General features: G+C 42.6%; 1 protein-coding gene across 7 annotated transcripts in view; it reads left to right on the top strand.

Annotated features, from left to right (window-relative positions):
* Positions 1-20,414: 20,414 nt before the first annotated feature.
* CBLB (Cbl proto-oncogene B) overlaps positions 20,415-22,162 on the top strand; it is a 136,244-nt gene continuing 134,496 nt past the window's right edge. For 2 of the 7 annotated variants that reach the window (XM_075104486.1, XM_075104507.1), the window contains exons 1-2: positions 21,352-21,472; positions 21,646-21,804. In XM_075104486.1, the coding sequence (XP_074960587.1) occupies positions 21,443-21,472; positions 21,646-21,804 (189 nt within the window). In that variant the 5' untranslated portion in view covers positions 21,352-21,442. Of the gene's footprint in view, positions 20,527-21,018; positions 21,099-21,146; positions 21,266-21,349; positions 21,473-21,645; positions 21,805-22,162 lie in introns of those variants that run through there. The other 5 variants (XM_075104534.1, XM_075104477.1, XM_075104516.1 and 2 more) reach the window with 5 other exon arrangements.

Consider the following 22,162-nt stretch of genomic DNA (forward strand, 5'->3'; position numbering starts at 1 on the left):
TGCCTGATCAGATTAAGTGAGACAATGCAGAGGTTGAGAACAGCAGTAAAGGTTACAGTTGAAATAAGAGGCAAATTACTACTATCAGGCAGCAGGAACGAAACAAGAGGAATTCTGACTCACAGGTGTGTCTGAGTCAGTGTTTCTCGTGACGACAGCTGGGAGAGGTGGTAAAATTATGCATTTCCCTTTGCTTGGGCTACAATTTCAAAACACAGCCAGTCATGAACAGACATCAGCATTACGACGTCTCTCCCCCAGCTGCAGCAGGAAGACTTGGAAGCACCAGGACTGCATTCCAAATACTTTACAAATGTGTAGGATAAAAGAACAACCTCCCTCCTCCAAGCCCTGTATTTACCATTTGAAAATCAGTGGAAGAAAAACTTGAAGTTAATATTATTTATGAACAACAACCCATGGTTACGGTTTCCAGTTGTATACAGACCCATCCCATTTTCACTGCTTTTGCATCTCAAATGACTTCCCAATTACTGCCTCACACCCAACATTGCTCTTATATTCTAAATTTCAATCACAAGAGCATGCGTGCTTCTTTCACAGAGATAATGACCACATGCATTGTAGTGTCAGTTCTCTCTCAGGGGAACCACCTATAAATTTGGGAAGCTTGCTGAACTGAGTCATTTCCACTTCTGGTATGCACTACTTATAGCACAACCTTATTTTCTGGCTGTACCTGAAAGTGGATGTTTAAATATTACTGTGAGGGATTCTTGTAGTCTTTTGTAGAGGACAGGATTGTGAGAAGTATACCTTCCTCTCCGAAGCCAGAGACTAACAAAAAAATTATCCTAGAGCAATAAAAGTCAAGTGATTACAACCCTTATACCATTTCCTATGCACGCACAGTTAAATTATTTGCTTTACGTTTTAATAGTCAGATCCTTCTGAAAAATTAAGGAACACGTTCTTGTTACTAATGACCTCCCACTTAGTTCAAATTTGATCCAGAACTATTACACATATAAATTATTCAAAAGCTTTTACAGCTTCTTCTAAAGCCTCACATGAGGGAAGAAAAGATTTGGGTCATTCGTTACAAAGGAATTCTGCCATCAAAGGGGTGTGAGTCCATCTTGAATATCAGATTCTTTCAGGTTATTTGGGATCTACCTGTGATTGACAAGTAGCCAAGGTCACTCCCAATACTTAGTGACTATCAAGCAGAATAAATTTGACCCTCACCTTTTCCTCCATATAATAATGTACCAGACACCCTAAGTATTGTCACGCACTCTCAAGGTGGGGAACTGCCTCTTAAAAGTTACCACAGCTGTTTCCTAAAGGGAAAGCCACCTTCTTCACTGATGAGTTCTTCGCTGCATGCTCATTCCTTTTTTTGAAGGAGAGTCACATGAACACATAGGAAATACATCTGGAGCAAATGAAGAGAGAAGATCTGCTCCTGGAACTGGGCCTGATGCCAAAAAAAAAGCATCAGAGCTTGAACCGAGGATCTGAGGACAAAGCAGGAACAGAGATGTACAGTAACACTAGTATTACGTGCTCACCCGATAAGCAACAACACTTCATTCATTGCATTCATTGAAGTAATGCTACTTTCATGCTGAAGAATGATTGTTAACCAGAATACTCAAACTCACTGTTGACATGCTATATGTCACACAGTGTGACCAAAAAAAGATTTCAGAGCCACATGAACCATCTGACTACATGCAGTAAGATCTTAAATAAGGATTACATAAAAATCATACTGAAACTACTGTGGAAAACAACTCTATGGTCAAGAAACTAGCAAATTCTGATGAGCTGAGCTTTGCCAGTAACTGTTAGTGATTTGTTACAAAACAGCTGCATTGGGACATTTAAACTACTATCTTCTTTTTTTTTTTTTTTTTTTTCCATTGCTAGCTGTCTGTTACTAGTTGGAAAGAGACTCTCAGTTCTACTTGCCTGCTTGGCATTTAGCACCATTCTCCACCCACACAGCCTACTCAAAATGGCACCCACACTGGAAATTTTATGCTTTTCAACTTCTATTTTCCATCTGTATCAAATTCCACAACATTCCAGCTGCAATTCCAGAAGTCAGCTAAGTTTGTTGTCTTCATGCCTGCTCTGCTGTTCACACTCATTCTCCTTTCTCTTCTCTTGCCCTCCTGTTAAGCAAGTTGGGCAGTTTAAACTCTAGCATATACCCCACATAGGTTAAAAGTTAAACAGATTACACCCAATATGTGATATTTGAAGGAGCAAATAAAGAGAGCAAAACCAACTGAAAAAAGTGAATGTTAGCTAGTCCTTGCATTCAGCTTTTACTGAAGTTGATATTTCATGAGGTAAGTGTCCCAAAGCATTTCAAAACATTTACAGCTCTGGAACAAGCACTCCAGATTTCCTCTAATCTGGCAGTGCACTTCATCCTTATAAAAATGTATATATTTTAATATTTTTTAATATAGATATCCTCATTAAAAAAGATAATTGAAGTCAAAGATAGCAGTTCTGTTTGGTGTGCATACTGCAAGAAAAAGCAGCTCTCTCAGGACCGTCTTCTGTTCTATTCCCACATCAGCTGGCAGACACAATGCTGCTAAACAAGAGAACTGAGTATCTCCCTCATTCCCCACTGTCTGCCTGTATCTGGTGCCAACTCTCATCAGGGATAACGTCTTCCACGAATTCCTTCCAGGGACATCCAGTTGAAAGCACACCCACACAGTTACCAATCCAGGAGCTGCTTCCCTCCACACAGAAGTCAGCCACCCACGCACCTGCCTTCGTTACAGAGCAGCAGTGCTGAGGATAGTAACTTAGGAAACCTCTTGGCAGCCCAGAGGGAAGGCAGAAGAGGCTCTCTTGGAAGTGAACTTTGTCACAGCTAAGTAAATAGAAGGTGCTAATGTTTTTTAAAAGTGTAGGAACAGAAACACAGCAGATTAGCAATCAGACAGCAAGTATCCAGGCTTTCTACATTGTCATTATCAGCCATGGTTTGTTCAAAGATCCATCACCTGTAAAATAAACACATGAATTTTGAAAAGAGCAAAGAAGCTTTGTCCAGGAAATACTGAATGCATGGTGGAGGACAGCAAAGTGTTTTAAAGGAACAGTCCCCTGGAACATTTCTCAATGGACAAGGCCGTGTTGGCCTTGGAGGGGGACACAATGCAAAACTACAGACACAAACAGATGTGAGAGACCTTTTTTGTCACTGTTTTTCAAAAAGTCATAGGGATACAATCAAACTGTCTGGTGACAGCAGCAAGTGAGAATACACAAGACAAGCACCCCAACTCAGGCAACATATTCACACCCTCTTTTGAAGTCATGCAGCCAAGAAATGGAGACAGACCTGTTTGAGAGCAGCTTCGAAACAGCACAACTATAATACTGATTTCTATTAGTGAGCACAAGCGTTAATACGGTTACATTATGTGAATTTCAATAGGTCTTGCCTTCAACACGAAGGTAATTAGTTTCTAACTTCATTTTCTGGACTCCAACAGATATTTTGCTGTGACAGTTTGCATTCACGGTTATAGCATTTCTTTCCAATGCCTAAGTGCCTAGCAAACAGGCTTATAGCCGAGAAAGAAAATGGTACATCCAGTCTCGCAATATAACAAGGAAACATCTCATCACAATCTACAGTGGTCATGTTCTGTTATCCATTCCAGCAGACTTCTACAGTTCCAGATACTTCTGTGTGATGCAACAACTCAGTTCTGCACAATCAATCATATGAAAATATCTCCCACAAAGGTGAAAGAGGCCTTTCAGTGCCTCTGAGGTTGAAGCATTTGCATTGGCACTAGGAAATAATGAAGAGAAGTATATGCCCACTTAAGAGACCGCTGTATTTTGGAAACTCTGATGATGCAGAAGAGGAAAGCAGTAAGTGTTGGGCATTGAGAAGGTTCCCAGGATGATACAGTAAACAACTTTTTCAGATTACCTTTCCATCCGAGTTGCCCTGAATAGCCAGTTGTCCAACATCAAACTGATCTGAAACAATAAGAGATGGCAAGTTTTTGCACAGTAAAGTTCTCACACCATGGCTGACCACCGTCGCTTGTCAGTCCACTACTAGTGTACATTCTAGCAGCTGCAAGCCTGCAGCAGTGCTACACCCAAGAAAGGTGCTCCACATGAATGTTCTGTAGAAAACTGAGCTCAGTTGTCCTGTTTATTCTTCTTTTCCATTAGATACACTGCTACAGAATCCAAAGCCCTGTGAAGACACAGAGCCAACCCCACCCACAGAGATGCCCTTAGACACAGTCAAGTATCTTGCTTCTTATTCAACGATATCAATTGTCTTGGATTTGTGGGGCAAGGTTTTGGTAGCGGGGGGCTACAGGGGTGGCTTCTGTGAGAAGCTACTAGAAGCTTCGCCCATGTCCGATAGAGCCAGAGCCAGCCAGCTCCAGGATGTACCCACAACTGGCCAAGGCCGAGCCCATCAGCAACGTTGATAACACCTCTGGGATAATGTATTTAAGAAGGGGAAAAAAAGCCCTGTGCAATTGCAGCCAGAGGGAGGAGTGAAAGCATGTGAGAGAAACAGCCCTGCAGATACCAAGGTCAATGAAGAAAGAAGGGAGAAGGTGCTCCAGGTGCCAGAGATTCCCCTGCAGCCTGTGGTGAAGACCACGGTGAGGCAGGCTGTGCCCCTGAAGCCCATGGGGGTTACTGGTGGAGCAGAGATCCACCTGCAGCCTGTGAAGGATCCCACAGTGGAGCAGGTGGATGCACAAAGGAGGCTATGACCCCATGGGAAGCCTGTCTTGGAGCAGGCTCCTGGCAGGACCTGTGGACCCATGGAGAGAGGACCCCGAGCTGGATCAGGCTTGCTGGCAGGACTTGTGACCCTGTGGGGGACCCACGCTGGAGCAGCCTATTCCTGAAGGACTGCGCCCCAGGGAGAGGACCCACACTGGAGCAGTTCATAAAGAACTGCAGCCTGTGGAAAGGACCCATGTTGGAGAAGCTCACGGAGGACTGTCTCCTGTGTGTGGGACCCCATGCTGGAGCAGGGGAAGAGTGTGAGGAGTCCTCCCCCTGGGGAGGAAGGAGCAGCAGAGACAATATATGGTGAACAGACCACAGCCCCCATCCCCCTGCACCACTGGTGGGGAAGAGACAGAAAAATCGAGAGTAAAGTTAAGCCCGGGAAGGGCAGGAGGAAGGTGTTTTAAGATTTGGTTTTATTTCTCATTATCCTACTCTGATTTGATTGTTAATAAATTAAACTAATTTCCCCAAGTCAAGTCTGTTTTGCTTGTGACAGTAATAAATGAATGATCTCTCCCTGTCCTTATCCCAACCCATGAGTTTTTTGTTATATTTCCTCTCCCCTGTCCAGTTGAGGAGGGAAGTGATAGAGTGGCTTGGTGGGCACCTGGCATCCAGCCAGGGTCAACCCACCATATGCAACAAGTTATCTCCTATTCAGCAGTTGTATTATTTCATAAACCAGTTCAGTGACCGGAGAGCTCAGCACTTCTGCCTGTGACTGACAGTGGAGATTAAGCGGGCTAGGCAGGAAGGTGTCAGAGTAGAAGTAAAATCTTAACCAGAACATTACTCCAGGAAACATCAGTAGGAACATGGTAGGGGCCATTTCAACCCTTTTATCTGTTTGTTGTGGGTGAAATTTCTTTTTGTCACCTTTGTAAAACAAGGAATAGTAGAAGTTCAATATGGAACATAACTTTTTTTTCTCTTATTTGTCCTTCCAAGCTTCCTGGTGACCAATATGCAAGGTTAAGGGAAGACAGTTCATGAGCAGTAGGAGCTAAGATTACAACTGAACCACTGTATCTGCTTTATTGTGATGCACACAATATGACTATCACACTGTAAGCAAAAGCCTCTGGGGAGCCGAGAAGAAAAGGGCATAGAAGAAAAAAAGGACAGTGACAGAAACAAAGGGCAGACCTTCCTTTTACACCTTTTCTAATACTTCAAAGTGAATTTAGAATCTTATTGAAGATCTCTCCTAAATAGTTTAATGCTTTACTGGTGAGTCTAACATTTTTTCCTCAAAATAAACAGTAAGAACATTCACTATTTTTAAAAAAGTTCTCCTTGATGCGCCATTATTTTCCGCTTGTCCATTGGATAGTCATGTAAAACAGGCTTTACTAAAATAATGTGCAAAACAAACCAAGAATGATGGTGGGAATTCAACAGAGACTCAAAATCTTAGTTAACTGTGCTGTTTAAAACCATATGGGAAAATTAGATGCCACTTTGACTGAACAAGGTATTTTCTGATCTGTGTAAAAACTAGGCATGATACTGTAATCAGTGAAGTAGTCATGGAGAAGACTGAGCAAATATAGGAATACAGCACCCTCAGGACACAAGTAAACCTTCCCACCTTAAAAACAAAAAGTAAAATTCTGCATAGTGATGATTTACAAATACACAAATCATGTAAGAATGGAAGACAGGTTTACTCATCTCTCAGCATTTCAAAAAGTTTCAATGATTTGATAAGTCTGATAAGTAAGGGTTTTTTAAAATTTAATTTTAATGATGACTTCATAGACTTGAGTTCTCCCAGTCATCATGCCAGTACAACGCAGAGCAAGGACAGAATGTAGGGCACTGCCACTATGAGATTTTTTTATAAATACATGGCTTTCATGTAATGTTTTAAGTAATTTTCTTTTTACTGTAAGTTATCACACTACTAGTCATCATTGGCCTAGACTTTTTCCCAATTAATTTCTTTCATTTTCCTTTCACAATTAGCCTTTTGCAATAACTACGACTGTCATGGCTATTTAAAAAGTCCATTTCTTTCCATCACACCAGCTGTACACAGAGAAGATGAAACTGACTCATTTGGCTGTATGGGTAAGTTTTAACTCAGAAAAGAGGAAAAACTCAAAGAAATTGAGCCAGTTTTATATTTAGGCAGCGTCCGGTGTCCAATTTAAAAAAGCCCTTTGAGAATTACAACCAAGCAGTTGAGATTTAAAGTTGCATCTAAGCAAGCTCATCTATGGAAAAACTCTGAAACAAAATGTGCCTGCTTTCCTCAGGATACTGTTCTGCCTATATGAATAAAATATTAGAAGTTGCCTAAGTTTGTTTTTCTAGTCCTCACACACATACATACATACATACGCACACACTATATATAGACAGAGAGAGACCCCAAACAATGGAGAATTTCCCGTAGAAGTCATGCACATTTTGCGAACACACATTTTTACATTTATGCTGTTAATCACTCCTGAAAAGCCACAGTGAAAATTCAGCTGATCTGGAGAGTCACATTTTACATTCTGGTTTAAACCAAGAGAGTCCCACTGATGTCAATTTTCTCTAATTTTACATCTCCCCTGAAAATGCACAGTATATCTTAAAAATACCATACTACCACTACATTGTAAAACCACCATTTTAAAAAAAGCTTTGAAAACATGTGAGACTGATAATCTCAGACCACACAGTGCTTAAATGCTTCATGCAATACAGTTAAACATTAGTCATAATTACTGCCAATGTTTTTCAGCTTGTCATTCTGAAAATAACTTCACCTGAGTGAAAACCAAAATCTACCTAATATTACTCACACTCCTATGAGCCTGTAGTAAATTCACTGAAAAGAATAGTCCACCCCTTTTCTACTGTTTTCTTGGGCTAATCTGACATAATTTCCAAGACTATATTAAAATTCCACTGAAATACAATAAATTGCACAAGCAAGATCCAAATGAGGCTTCATATAACAACTGCATTTGTGGGTACACTACTTCATAGAAGAGCTGCAACTGCAGCAAATTTATTACACTTGAAATTATTGCCAAATTTCTGACTAATTCTTATCCTACTTTTTATTCACAAGCAGCTTATAAAGAGTATTTTAATATTTGAAATTCTGGCTGGCAGGCCCAATTAAAAAAAGTCTCATGACATTTTTTCTGTTCTACTCAGTAGATGAAGGAGTTACATTCAGATATTCACAAAGAATACAAATTTTTTTTGAGCTCAAAACTCACTTCCCAGGCATTGACTCCAGTATTCAGTCAAGTTTCACTATTTCAGCAAACAAGTATTCTTTCAAAGTAAACTGTGACTTCTCTAATGCCAAACAGATAAACTGGTCAAAGTGAAAATGCAGAAAGCTTGAACGAGCATCAGCATACAGTATCTTTTAAAAAGAAGCTGAACTATAAACTGACTGACGGATAAGCTATGCAACTAATTATGTGAAGAGCACTTGATCTATTCCCAAACAGTGAACAAGATCCCATATTTCTTTCTTATAAAAATAAATATCTTGGTAAAGTATCACCTTAGTAAATACAGTTTTAGCTGTGTACCCTCCAGGAGGAGTTCAGAAACTCCAGAACACATGGTAAACAAATGCATTTGGTTTAACCATATAGAGTTTTCCACAACGTTTTTCTTTCACGCCATTGCTGCTATCAGCACAATGCTGAGCTGTAAAAAACCGTTCACCTACACCATTATAATGACTAGGTACTTGGTATAAATACTATTCCATTTGTTTGAAGACAACTTTACTCATTTACTTGGGCTGAGGAAGGGGGCCCCTCAAATCATCCAAAACAGCGAACACTTCGGAGCACTTGGAATTAAATCCAAAGGTAATGTTTGTATGATAACGCCAGTGAAACCAAGCCATTTAACTAATGCCACAAGCCTTTATTTTTAAACAGATTTCAATATCAGCTTACTGCTTAGAGCATCTTCCCTCTGACTGTTATTATGATTATTTTGACCTTCTCCAATTCCTTTCTTCCTCCTTCAGAAGATCTTTGGTACAACTGCATTTGAAGATATTTCAGCCTTCTGCTAGTTCCACCTTTACACAGTAGCACAAGAGGACCTAGAATTGAACACATTTTCCATGAGGGTGTTTATGTAATCACTGCATTCCTTCAAGATTTTTAAAAGGTTTTATTTACTGTCCAAATTGCCTTATTCCAAGTACCCTTCCAGAACTCTAGTTGTTTAGTATTCATCCATGACAAATTCTGCAAATTTTCCCCATTTATCCTAAGGAGATTTCTGAGTAGTTTACATGCTATATTTCTGCTTTTTGGACCAACCAGCTACATTCTTCATAAGCTTCACTGCTCAGTAATCATGTTTGATAGATTTAAAATCCAACTGGCATAGTTTAGTCAAGTGGAAGGAAAAAATATAGAAAGCCAATGAGTCAAGGGAAGTAAGCTCACAAGAAAATATTTTCAGCCTTGGCCAAAGCAAAAAAAAAGGGATGCACGTTATAAATTTTTTCCCTTTACAAAGTGTTTTGCATTTTTTAAATATTTCAACTGGCATGCACTCTGTCACACACACCCCAGTATCCACCATGCTCTGCTTTCTAAAAGTGCAGATCTGCCTGGTTTTCATAAAAGCCACAACAACCTGTAATCCCAGTGACAGTAAGTTAAAATAGATATTTTACAAGAGCAGGAGATATGGCAGGTGCACAGGAACAGACACTCAGCTGAACTAAGCCAAGGTAACTCTGTGGACTTTAATATGCCATGAGGCTTTGTAAAGTTACGAAATTGGGTTGAAAAGCTTTGGGAGTAAGGTATCATTGAACATAAGAGTAGCAGAATGTACCTTTATTCAGCGTGTATAAAGTGAATTACTCCTGCCGTTACACTGCTTTAGCTGACCATAGGGTTTTGAAGAAGAAAGGTAGTAAGAATTACCATGCATCTCTAGAAGTTGCATTGAGACTGTACAAAAAAGGGACAAAATTACTACACTTGGCTTCTGTATGTCACTGAATGGAGAAATCCCTCTCAGTATATTCATTTCTCTATTTTAAAGTGTTCATCTCCTTCAGAAGATGCCTTTAAAAAGTCTCTTTTGGAAGTCCTGAGCCAAGCTTCAATCAATACTTTCAGCATATGGACTTCATCCCCTGCAAGTTATACAGTCTCTTCACCTGTATTAGACAGCAAAGCTAAACAGCTAAGGAGCAAGTATATCATATCCACATGAAGAATATGGGGAGAGTCTTGCTGAGGCTCTGTGCACATTGATCCAGTCCCACTGACACTGTCTCACACATCAGCTGTGCAGCTGAGCATGTCGCCTTTTATCAGATACAGCCTTGGGTTAGAAAGAATAATCCAAAAGCATATTGACAGAAGAATCATAGCATGGTGTGGGTGGTAACGGACCTTGACGATTGTCCAGTTCCAAGCCCCCTGCCATGGGCAGGGCCACCTTCCACTAGACCAGGTTGCTCAAAGCCCCATCCAGCCTGGCCTTGAATGCTTCCAGGGATGGGGCATCCACAGCTTCTCTGACAACTTGTTCCAGTGCCTCACCACCCTCATAGTGAAGAATTTCTTCCTTGTATCTAAATCTACCCTCTTTCAGTTTAAGGCCATTACCCCTGGTCCTGTCACTACATGCCCTTGTAAAAAGTCCCTCTCCAGCTTTCCTCTAGGCCCTGAAGAGGTACTGGACAGCTGCTGTAAGGTCTCCCCGAAGCCCTCTCTTCGCCAGGCTGAACCACCCCAACTCTCTCAGCCTGCCCTCATAGGGAGGTGCTCCAGCCCTCAGATCTTCATGGCCTTCCTGACTTGCTCCAACAGGTCCATGCCCTTCTTATGTTGGGGGCCCCAGAGCTGGTCACACTTCTTTTGATGCAACCCAGGATACAGTTGGCTTTCCAGGCTGCAAGTGCATATTGCCGGGTCACGATGAGCTTCTCATCAACCAACAACCCCAAGTCCTCCTCCTCAGGCCTGCTCTCAACCCATTCTCTACCCAGCCAGTATTTGTGCTTGGGATTGCCCTGGCCCATGTGCAGGACCTTGCACTTGGCCTTGTTGAACTTCATGAAGTTGACATGGGCCCACCTCTCAAGCCTGTCAAGGTCCCTCTGGATGGCATCCCTTCCCTCCAGCATGTTGACTGCACCACACAGCTTGGTGTTATCAGCAAACTTGCTGAAAGCACACTCAATCCCACTGTCTAGGTTGCTGACAAAGATGTTAATTTGTGCTGGTCCCAATACTGACCCCTGAGGAACACCACTTGTCGCTGGTCTGCACTTGGACATTGAGCCATTGATGGCCACACTCTGAGTCTGACCATTCTGCCAATTCCTTATCCACCGAGTGGTCCATCTGTCAAATCCACGTCTATACTATTCAGAAACAAGGATGTCATTCAGGACAGTGTCAAATAATTTGCACAAGTCCAGGTGGATGACATCAGGTGCTCTTCCCTTACCCACCAATGCTCTAACCCAATCACAGAAGGCCACAAAATTTGTTAGGCACGATTTGCCTTTAGTGAAGCCATGCTGGCTGTCACCAATCACTTCCTTATTTTCCGTGTGCTTTAGCATAGTTTCCAGGAGGATCTGCTCCATGATATTGCCAGGCACAGAGGTGAGATTGACTGGCATGGTAGTTCCTCTGGTCTCCCTTTTTTGCCTTTATAAAAGTAGGGGTTATGCCTCCCCTTTTCCAGTCAGTGGGAACTTCACCGGCCTGCAACAACTCCTCAAATATGACGGATAGTGGCTTAGCAACTTCATCTGCCAGTCAGGTCCCATGGATTTGTGCACTTTTAGGTTTCTTAGATCGTCTTGAACCTAGTTTTCTACAATGGTCTGTTCTTCATTCTCCCAGTCCCTGCCTTTGCCTTCTGTGACTTAGGTGGTATGGCTTGAGCACTTGCTGGTGAAGACTGAGGCAAAGAAGTCCAAACCTGATTTATATAGCACAGAGTAACTGGGAGTTAATGAACCCATTTTATTCCCCTTCAATCTACAAAATTTAAGTATGCTGCACATGGATAATAAATGCTCTGAGCCACGTACCTATGTGAAAACTGGAGTGTTTGTTCCAAAACAACTTCAGAAAAATAGACACAAGCAGATGGAAGCATCCAAGGTTTTTAGAATTGCCAAGCAACTCTGAACCTCAATGCATGTTCAATAAGTTTTCAGAAATCACCAAATAGCTGCTTTAATAAGATCAGCCTGCTTTTTCAAAGATTCATGAATGGGCATCTAAAATTACTATTTACTTTCCAAATTTCTAGATACATTGTCTATTTGTAAAAGAAGAACATATGAAAAAAAATTCCAAGACACAGGACTTTCCTACTTCCTCCAGCCTTTCTTTGTAGGCTTGGACAACATCATCAAACATTAAAAATTCACTTGCTGATAATTCTACCACGACTGAGTTAAGCACAACAAGCTCTCCAAGATTCTAACACATAAGAACATTTCACAATATTTCTTATGGAAATCTGCAGCATTTAGACTATCCTTCTTTCATAAAGAGAAAAGAACAAAAATAAGTCAAACTTCAAAAATAGGGATGATCTAGAAAATATTACGAAAATTGTCTTTTTTTCATACCTACATAGAAAAAACTCTAGAGAAATTTTCACTTAATATGACAGACTCTTTACTGAGTACCAACCATGTATTGGTGTCAAAATTATATGGCTGTTCAGCGATACAAGGCTTCAATCATGAATTCTTTATTCTTTAAAGAGTAAGCACTGGGACACAGTCTGGCTAATTTGTGCAAGAGCAGGCTAAAGCCTATGAGAATCTGTCATTGAGCACGGACGACTGCTGGCTAGGTAGAGAAATTGTCTTAGATTACTTGTTCATCTTCAGCTCTGATAAAGTAAGAGTTTGAGAAGAACTGAACTATGTAAGAAGTCATTTTTTGTTATGCCCTATAGTGCTACAGTATTTAAAGAAAAATTGTAAGATACCGAATACTTTAAAAAAAAAAAACAAACAAAACAAGAATAACAGAAAGGAGAGGGGAAAGTACTGGTGCAACAGGCTTATAAACCAGTATAGCTGGTTTTGCATTTACCAGCAAGTGACTGGTAACTGAACAAAATAAAAACACTGGGAAATAGACCTGCGGGGGGAGGGAATCAACAAAAACCAAACCAAAACAAACTCCAACAAAAAAAACCTACACCAAAATAAAATCACATTCTCAGTAATTAAAGCTACTTTTGTGCTGTTTGATACTAGGGTGACAATGTTCTGCTGGACACTTTCTGACTGCCTAGACAATGGGGGCATCCATGCAGGACTGGATATATTGAAAACTAGACAGGAAAATGACAGAAATTCAGCAAAAAGGTTAATTCAAGCTTCACTTTATTATTAGTTATACTTTGACCTCTTTATATTTCATTTGACACAACATGCCTTAACTTGAAACTTAATGAAAATAAGCATTATACTTCCCCATACAATGGAATTAATAGAATAATGAAAAAACATGTTTTGATGTAGTATTCACTGTTGTTCAAAATATGACTGCTTAATGCATTAAAATTAACACTTCAGAAAGGCAAAAATCACTTATTCCTCCCCTCAGAGGTCTGATTCACTCTTCTTCATTTTCCTCTTAAAAAAAAGTAGCTTTGTAATGAAGTAGAAAAATACAAACACTAATTGCATTATGTAGAATGAGTAACTGATGCAGGAATCTTGTCAACTCAGTCTGAGAATAACTGAATGCTCTGAAGCATTCAGCAAATAATTACAAATATCAAATGCATTCAGTTTGTGTTTACAAATCACCCATGCAGAAGGTCAAAAATTACTCAGTTCATTAAAATAGTAAGTTGCCTTACAAAACATATGGTTTACTTTCTGTTTGGAAAAAAATAACTTTTTTAATTGAAGGTAAGTAAGCAGGGGAAAAAACACATCCAACACGTTTACTACACCAGTCAAAAACAAAAGGTTCCTGTCTTTGCTCACAAACAAAATATTGGTAGAACTTGAAGCATACAGGAAACTGAAGATACATATCATAGTTAAGGAGTCAAGCAGATTATAGCTCAAAAAGTTGTCTTCTTCTAGAAGGATGGGCAGAATATTAGAGGCTACAATAATAAGTGGCACAGAAGAAGAAATTCAAGCAAATAAATCATAATGCTTAAGCTATGATTTCTTAGCTCTGCATGATTTCCCTGTTTAGCTATAAAACACTATCTTACTGAAGTGAAAACATTGCTGCTTGCTGCAAAAGAGTCTATACAACAGTGTCTCATTTGAATATTTCAATTAAGGCTGCTAGTGATATAGTTCAAATCTCCACTAATTGAGGTTATTTCAACTTGCAGAAGCACAGAGGAAGTCTTTACTATGCTAAACAGTGTTCAATAGACACAGGCTTGTTTCCTGTCAAAGGGCAACTCCTACTCCAGAGAAAGATGGCAATGGAAAGTCCCTAGGCGCATATTATACAAACACCACAGTTTGAAAATCTTAGAAATACTGGTGAAAGAAAAGATATTTGCTCCTAATTCTCAAGTCAAACAAGAAATCCCAGTTGTATTTGGGCAGAATATTAAATATGATGTTCGAGTTAAATATTGCTGCTATTGTTTTATCAGTCCAAGATTAGGAAGAACTAAGATCCTGACAGGAGCAAAAAAAAAAAAAAAAAATATCGACAATGATTATCTTTATGCTATCACACAGATGGGGTAAATTCAAAAGGTAGTGCTAAAATGATAGAACTTAGTTAAAGCCTTTGCACCTGCTCTGGCAGATGGATGTAATTAATAACAGAAAAGAAACAGAAGAACTCAAGCAAAATTGCTCCCTGAGGGTTAGATTGCTTTATAATTAAGCTGACACGCTTTTTTAATACAATATATTAAGGCAGAGATGTGTTTTGAAGTGGGCTGTCTAGTTAACAGCAAACAAACTCTTTAGCGAGGTGTGTAGACAAACACAGGCCTGGCCCCACAGTTAGTTTTCATACTCATTCTGCAAATAGATAATGCATTTTCTAATTGCTCACAGTCAAGCAAATTGTTCTGCTATACTTGGCATGGGAAACAATATCATACTTAAGTTGATTTCCTCCTAGTGCAAATAAAAGATTTGAAGATGTAAGCCTGAGAGCCTTAGTCAGTAAAATTCTTGCCAATGTACTTCCAATGCGCCCTTTAAGGAGTTCACTCCTCAAGAAGCCAGCCGAAAATAAATTTCATTATTTGAAGTCCCATGAAAATTAACAAAGATGAAAGGCCCCATATTACACTGTGTGTGTGCACGCGTGTAAATATGCACACGCACTCCAACTATATCTGTTTACAGTTACTACAGTCATGATGACCTAGGCACATGATGATCTGTGCTGTTAGATTATTAGTATACTCCCTAGTAGTTTTGGCCCATGTCAGCTGGCGTTTTCCTCCTAAAGTCCCAGGGAGGTTCAGGGTTAGCACAGGTCAGGGATCACTCCCTGGATGCAGGTATTCTGGGTGTGGTGGGGTGGTGGTGGTGCGATTTTAGTAAGAATGGTGGCTACCAGCCCTGCCCTACCATGCTGCCTGGACTCAGGGCCCAAGAACAACGCCTGGCCCATTTTACTTACAGGTAAAGACAGAGCCAAATTTAGCTTCTCTTTCCAAATCAAGGACAAAAAGAGGATTTAAATCCTCAGCAAAGAGAAATAATGCAGGAATACTGTATTGTCAATCAGTTGTACTGCAACAGCCTGCTAGAGCAATGATGGATTTCTATAGTGCACAGAAGTTCTGAAAAGCAGGGGGTTTTTGGTGGTTTGTTTTTTTTCTTTTTAAACAGTAGTCTGACAGCAAAGTGGGTTAAACTGCTACATTATTCATATTTCTTGTGTGAAAATAATCTTTTTTCATTCCTAGAAGCCAATAACAAAATTTAAAAAAATGTAGGCGTGAGGACCCAGTGACCATGAAAAACCATAACCTAAGTAGACAGAGAAAAAAATAATTAGAAGTAGCTGAATTAAGTGGATAATAATCTAAAAATAACTCAACACCCTGCCATTGTTACCACCAATTTTCTTTAATTAATTACCCACTAAGGCAGGAAAAGATTCTGTTATTATACCAACTTAAATTATCAGTAAGATAATTCCAAGTGCCACAGGTAACTGGTTTTGCTTTCTGAGTTTTCTATGATAAAACAGATAAATATGTTGCAAGCTACTTTAACAGTTACCCACAACAGTGGCTTGCAGATTAACAATCCCCAAAATCATGAAGAAACAGTTTAATGTTTTAACTATTTTTTAAGATCTGAAGAACCTAGTGTCCTTGAGGGCACTGTAAAATAATAACATGAAAGGATTTTCCATTTGTTCTACTTTAATATTCTTAACAGCTATTACAGGTGACTATGTAATAACTGGATACTCTGTGGGGATGGGGGTGTGCATAAGACATCGTACATTTCTTGAATGGGCTAATGACAATGTATTTATAGCAAATAGTCCTGGAACTTAAAGGTATCTTTTGTTACAATTTTTATTTTTTATCTTTCTTTGCTTGTTTGTTTGGGTTGTGGTATGTTCTGTTTTGGTTTTGTTTGTTTTTCATTTGTTTGGTGTTTTTACAGAACAGATGGATGTAGGGCACCAAAACAACAGTGGGTTCTAATCGCTCTTAGAGCCTCAGCTCCCCTTCGAAGAGGGACCACCTGCCTTCTGCTGGGGCATTGCACACTCTGTGAAGGGCATGACCTCGTCAGAGGTCAGCCATTAAACTGCTGCCTGACAGTACACCGCAGAATGCCACACCCCTATGAACAGTTGCCTTTTTGCAATATTGTACAGGCTGTCAAAACACCAAGAGATTACTCTGAAAGTTTAAGGACGCTGGAATAGCCAGGGTATTCTGTTATGATTAGCAAGAAGTCACTTCACATTCAACTTTTGAAATAGCTGACAGGATTTTGCAAGCATTGCTACAATATCACTTCACTCAGCATACTGTATAAACCTTTAAAAAATTATACCATATGCGAAGGCAACATCTTATCTTATTTACATGCCTATAAATAAAACCTACATCTGACCTCTTCATTGGTCTTATGTTTCAGCATATTTGGGCAAAAAGGCACTTGAAGCACAGCAAAAACCCCACACAAATGAAAACAGCTTCCAAACCACATACATTGACTGACTGCAGAAAATCAATAATATTTTAATAGTTGGTGAGCAAAGGAAACCAAACCAAAATCTCTCTCTTGCTTCCAAGTACTGTCAATGGCTCTTTGATGGAATGCATTCAAGAGCTGCAACATGGTTTCATTCACAAGGCTGTCTAACAACCCTAACAACTCCAGCGGAATGAGAGTCACCAGCAAAGAAAAAAAAAAAAAAGAAGAGACAAAAACCTAAAACCCGAAAACACCCGCCCAACAAAACCACAAGCAGTTAACAGATAGGAAAATACTGCAATGGATAAATGTAACTGTTTAATTTTAATCTCTTGTAACTCTGTTTTTTCCCGTCTAGCAAGCAGCTAGGCTTTTCAAGAAGTTGCATGATTTTGCCTTTCAGTAAAATGCTCAGATCTGAAATCCTTACCTTACAAAGGGATTTAAGAGTTCAAAACAAGGCTTCTTTCACACTGTCTTGATTCCTTTATCATATCCTGACTCACAGCTACCTTCACTCCATCATTTTCATTACAGGATTTTACTAAATCCTTACAGCAGTGATCCAGACACCATTATATGATTGGTTAGTACCTTAACTACATTGGGGATCAGTCTCATGTAATGTGGAATTCTCAAAATTTGTCACCTCAGACTTACCTCATTTCTGTTCTGCAGTGTTTTCATACAGTGATTAACCCACTTCCAAGCAGCCAATCCAAACCGGAATGTTCTTTAGTAAAATAACAAGTAAAACAGAGAGCTTTGAGTAAGAGAGATCTGTGGAGGCATTTTAATTGTATGTACGTAACTTGGGGGTCAGAATTACACATCACAATTACCGATGCACCTTATGTATAGCCCAAACAGAAAGATGTTCTTTCCCACAGAGAATCAAAGTACCTGACTTAGACTTCTGCTTTGAATCACCTTGTGGTCTCCCAGTGGACCTATACATAGCGGACTAGCTTCTTAATTTAGGCTGTTGGAGAGCCTGAAGTTGGGCAGTGGGAATAACCTCTCACATGTCCCTCTGGATGGCTACATTAACATACTGCTGCTGGCCTGCATCAAAGTCTTCCAGGTGGCCAGCACCTTTGGCCACCACCCTTTCAAGGGCCTTTTATCCTTATGCATCCTACAGATCCAGTGAGCAAGATAAGTCCTTATGTTCTCCACTGCTAACAAGCACACGCCTCACACTTCAAACACATGGCAGCTGTTTGCTCCTCCTCTCTCAGCCTTACCTCTCAGCTGTCTTCCATCTAACAGTCCTTTCACTCTGCGTGCTTGAAACCACAAAAGCAATGCTGCATCTTCTACTTCTTTCATAGCATAGCAGGCAAAAGCTTGACCCATCTTTAACACCACTGACACTAAAGCCATAGGTATCTCTTTCCCCTGCTTCTCCCAGCTGGCTTGCTTCCAACCTACATTGGTATGACCCTGAGGACTAATTCCCAGAATAGCTGCACTTACCGTACAGCACGGGCAACGAAAAAAGGCTGTTTGAAAACCACTCACTTTCCCCATAGAGCTGGCTATTCTCTTAATAACGCAACACACATACACAGGGATGCAGGCAACCAAGCTGCTCGCTCTGCACTCAGATGAACTGCAAGACAACATGACTCAGCCCCAGACAGCTACCAAGTGCAACTCACAGATCATAGCTCTTGGCAGCGTGTGGAATATGAAGAGAATGACACAACAACAATGAAAACAAAACAATCGAGAAAAAGAACCAATGACTTAACAAGTTCAGAGAAAACATCAGATCCTCTGCTTTACCCACAACCAAGAGACAGCAAAAGAGTGAGCAGTCACTACCAACCTAATCTTATGCAAGCAGAGCTCCAAACAAAAAGAAGGATAGGGAGAGCTGCCAGAGAAGAGTTTTAAACTGACATTTAAAACAACACAGGGAAGAGAATAATTTACGGAGCCTACAGTGAAATGAGAAGCTTCCAACCCACTTAAGGCAAGTACCTGCCAATTCATATTTTAAAGCTATAGAGGAACAATGACCTTTGAAGAAGACATTATTGATATGATTTTATTGTTGTTTGTGTGCCCAAAGGAGTAACTTGACACATTTTAAATCAAGGGGGAAGATACCTGCACTAAAAATACATATAAATGACAAAATCAGAAAAATGGGGGGGGAGGGCAGAATCAAGAAAGAAGGCAAACCATTTTTTAAAAACTTTTACAAAGGAAACCACTACAGAGAACACACTTGCTGATATTCAGAAAACCAAAACTTAAAAACACTCCTCTGGTACAACTGTCTTCACAAAACAGCCTCAAAATTATAAGTGTTGTCATTTTGATTCCTTATATGATAATTAATTAGAAGATTAACACTTGCTAAGTATAATTACTTCCTGGAACGTCTTCAAAAGAATCTGAAGTCAAATGTCTTGTACCCTACACAGGTAAGCCTACCTCCTTCCGCTCCAGCATTCACAGGTAATATACAAATTGAAGAGGAAAACTTGCCCATAAAATAAAAGCATAACACACTGATCAGCTGGGTTTTATCTACCATAACCCCACAGGAAGTGCTCATACAAAAATAAACATACATAAACTGGTATTTTTAACTAGAAAGTGTTAACATATCCCCCTCACCACCTTTCAGAGTGGCTGTGCAAGCCTCGCAGCCCTCACGGCTTCACGTGGCTCTCTGGCCCATTTCCAACACGGGAAATCTCAGCGCTTGCTTAACAACAAACCTCCCCCCCCAAAAAAAAAAAAAAAAACCAACCACACCCCAAAAAACCCAAAGGAACCAGCCGTACAAAAGGAAATTAAGCTCCTGTTCTTTGCGGCCCCCTCAAAAAACCCAACAAACTCTCAAAAGCACTAGGGGAAGCAAAGGCGGCACACTCAAAAAGGCGGCAATAACAACTATTGATTTTTAAGGCACGCCAAGCGCTCCAGCAAGCAGTGGCACCGCAACTTCACTAGAGGAAGGAGGGACATACTGCCACAGGCCCTGACGACGTCTTTAGCCCCCAAAACCCCTACAGCCATATCAGATTTCTGCGTCCCCTGGGAGACGCCCCCCTTGAGCCCCAAGAAGGCCTCAGAGTTCCCCCTCAACCCCCACGCAGGAGGGTAGGCGGGACGAGGCGGGACCGGAAGCTCCACCTCCCTCACTCCGAGGCCAACCACTGGTCAGCTCTCCGCCTGCCAGCCCCCGCCCCCTCCCCAGCTCTGAAGCCTTCTCTCAGCCTCCACCCCGCCCTGTTCTCGAACTCCACGCTCATTTGCTGGTGGGCACGTCAAGCAAACACAGTTTCCTCTTCGGATTGGCTGTTCCGAGCCGGTGGCTCCCGCCTGCGAGAAGAGGGCTCGGTTCCCCGGCGTTACCGCGCCCCCTCCCCGCGGCGCGCATGCGCGGTGCCGAGTGTTGTCCCGGGGGGTGGGCATGTTCCGAGGAGGGGAGCGGCCGCGGGGAGGGGGAGGGGACGGGGGCGGCGGCGGCGGGGCCGCTGGGGAGCCAGCCTCACTTTCTAGGAGTGAGGGGAGACCAGAGCGTGCTGGGGGCTGCGAGCGGTACCACATACAGACCTGTGCGTGTGTGCATATATATATAGATCTATGTCTATATTTCTCTCTTGCATGTGTAGGGCTCTCTCTCCACACACGCGCGCACGTACCCACCCACCCAGCGGCGGGCGGGCTGGGCTGTGGTGCGGGCAGGGCGATGCGGGCGGCGGGGCAGTAGCTGCCCGTGTTTCCCCGCGGGGCAGCGGCCGCCCGTCACCACCAGCAGCAGGAGCAGCAGCGCCACAGGGCAGAGTCCCACGGGGCGGCCGGTGTGTGCGTGGAGCCGGCGCCGCGTTCGCGCGTGGTGATCGGCAACGCTTACCACCCCCCACCCCCCTCCCGCCCCGGCGCGGCGGCGGGACGGGGTGCGGGATGCGCTCCGCCTGCCTCCCGGGGCGGTGAAGCTGCCGCCGGAGGGAGGAGAGCCGAGCCTCATCTGACAAGACGCTCCGCCGCCGCTCCGGGCTGAGGACGGGGGGAAGCGGCCGCCGCGGGGGGCTGCGGAGCCTTCCTCCCCCCGCCCCTTCCCCGCCTGCTCCTGGCTGTCCTCGGCGGCTCCTCTGGCTCCTGGCACGACGCCGTGCGGTGCCGATCCGTACGTATGGGTGCGCCGGCGGCAGCCGGCTCCCTGCCCGCCTGCCCCCGCTGCCCGGGCGCTCCCGTGCCTTGAGGATCCCTGCCTGCCTGCTGCCTTTCTGCTCCCCCCTCCTCCTCCTCCTTCCCCCGCCGCGGCCGCTCCGCGTCTTCCGCTTTTGTTGTCTGGTGAGGGGCATGTGCCCGGTGCGGCGGGGCCGGGCCGGGCCGGGCGGCGGGGCCGGCGGGGGCCGGGGAGCGGCGCGGCGCCGGGCGCGGGGTGGGCCGGGCCGGGCCCTCGGGCGGCCGCGGCCGGGGCCGGGTTCCCCCCTCCCGCTTGTTGTTGGTGTTGACAATCAATCCGGGATGGCTTCTGCCGGTCTAAGCCGGGGCCAGGTGGGTTTACGCTGTGTGTCGTGAAAAGTTAAAACTTGTTCCTAAACATGCCCCGGTCTTGCCCTTTCCTGCCTGTGATGAAGGAAGTGTTACCTCACTGGCTGCGGCGAGTTTTATGACAAGATGTTTTGGGAGCACCTTGTGAGTCTCTGTTTCTCTGTCGTTGCGGCCAGCTTGGCTCCCAGATGGCCAATTCCCTCAACGGCCGGAACCCGCGCAAGGGACGGATCCTGGGCTTCATCGATGCCATTCAGGATGCGGTGGGGCCCCCCAAGCAGGCAGCTGCCGACCGGAGGACTGTGGAGAAGACCTGGAAGCTTATGGACAAAGTGGTGAGTGTCTGTACCCACGGCGAAGAATGGGGCTATTTAAATAGGTACACACTGGGGAAACGGCGTCTTCCTGCTGCTAGGCTGCGCCTGCCTGGGGAAGTAAGCGGACTTATGTTTTAGGTTATTTAAGCACCATTTGTCGTCTTTTTTTTTTTTCCCTATGGCCTCTGGCTATGTTTTTTTTTTTTTTATTTTAATCTCGGTTTGCGGAGGGAAAACAAATGTGTGTGTTTGCCTTAGGCTATTGTTATTTTCAGATCCTTTAAAATGACTCAAACTTGAAGAGCTGCCCTAACGAAAAGCTGCTTGACTTAGACTTGTAATCACATATTCTGTGCGATTCGTGTTGGATCACGTT

The sequence above is a fragment of the Phalacrocorax aristotelis genome, chromosome 1 (genome assembly GCF_949628215.1).
Source record: "Phalacrocorax aristotelis chromosome 1, bGulAri2.1, whole genome shotgun sequence".
NCBI classification, from domain to species: domain Eukaryota; kingdom Metazoa; phylum Chordata; class Aves; order Suliformes; family Phalacrocoracidae; genus Phalacrocorax; species Phalacrocorax aristotelis.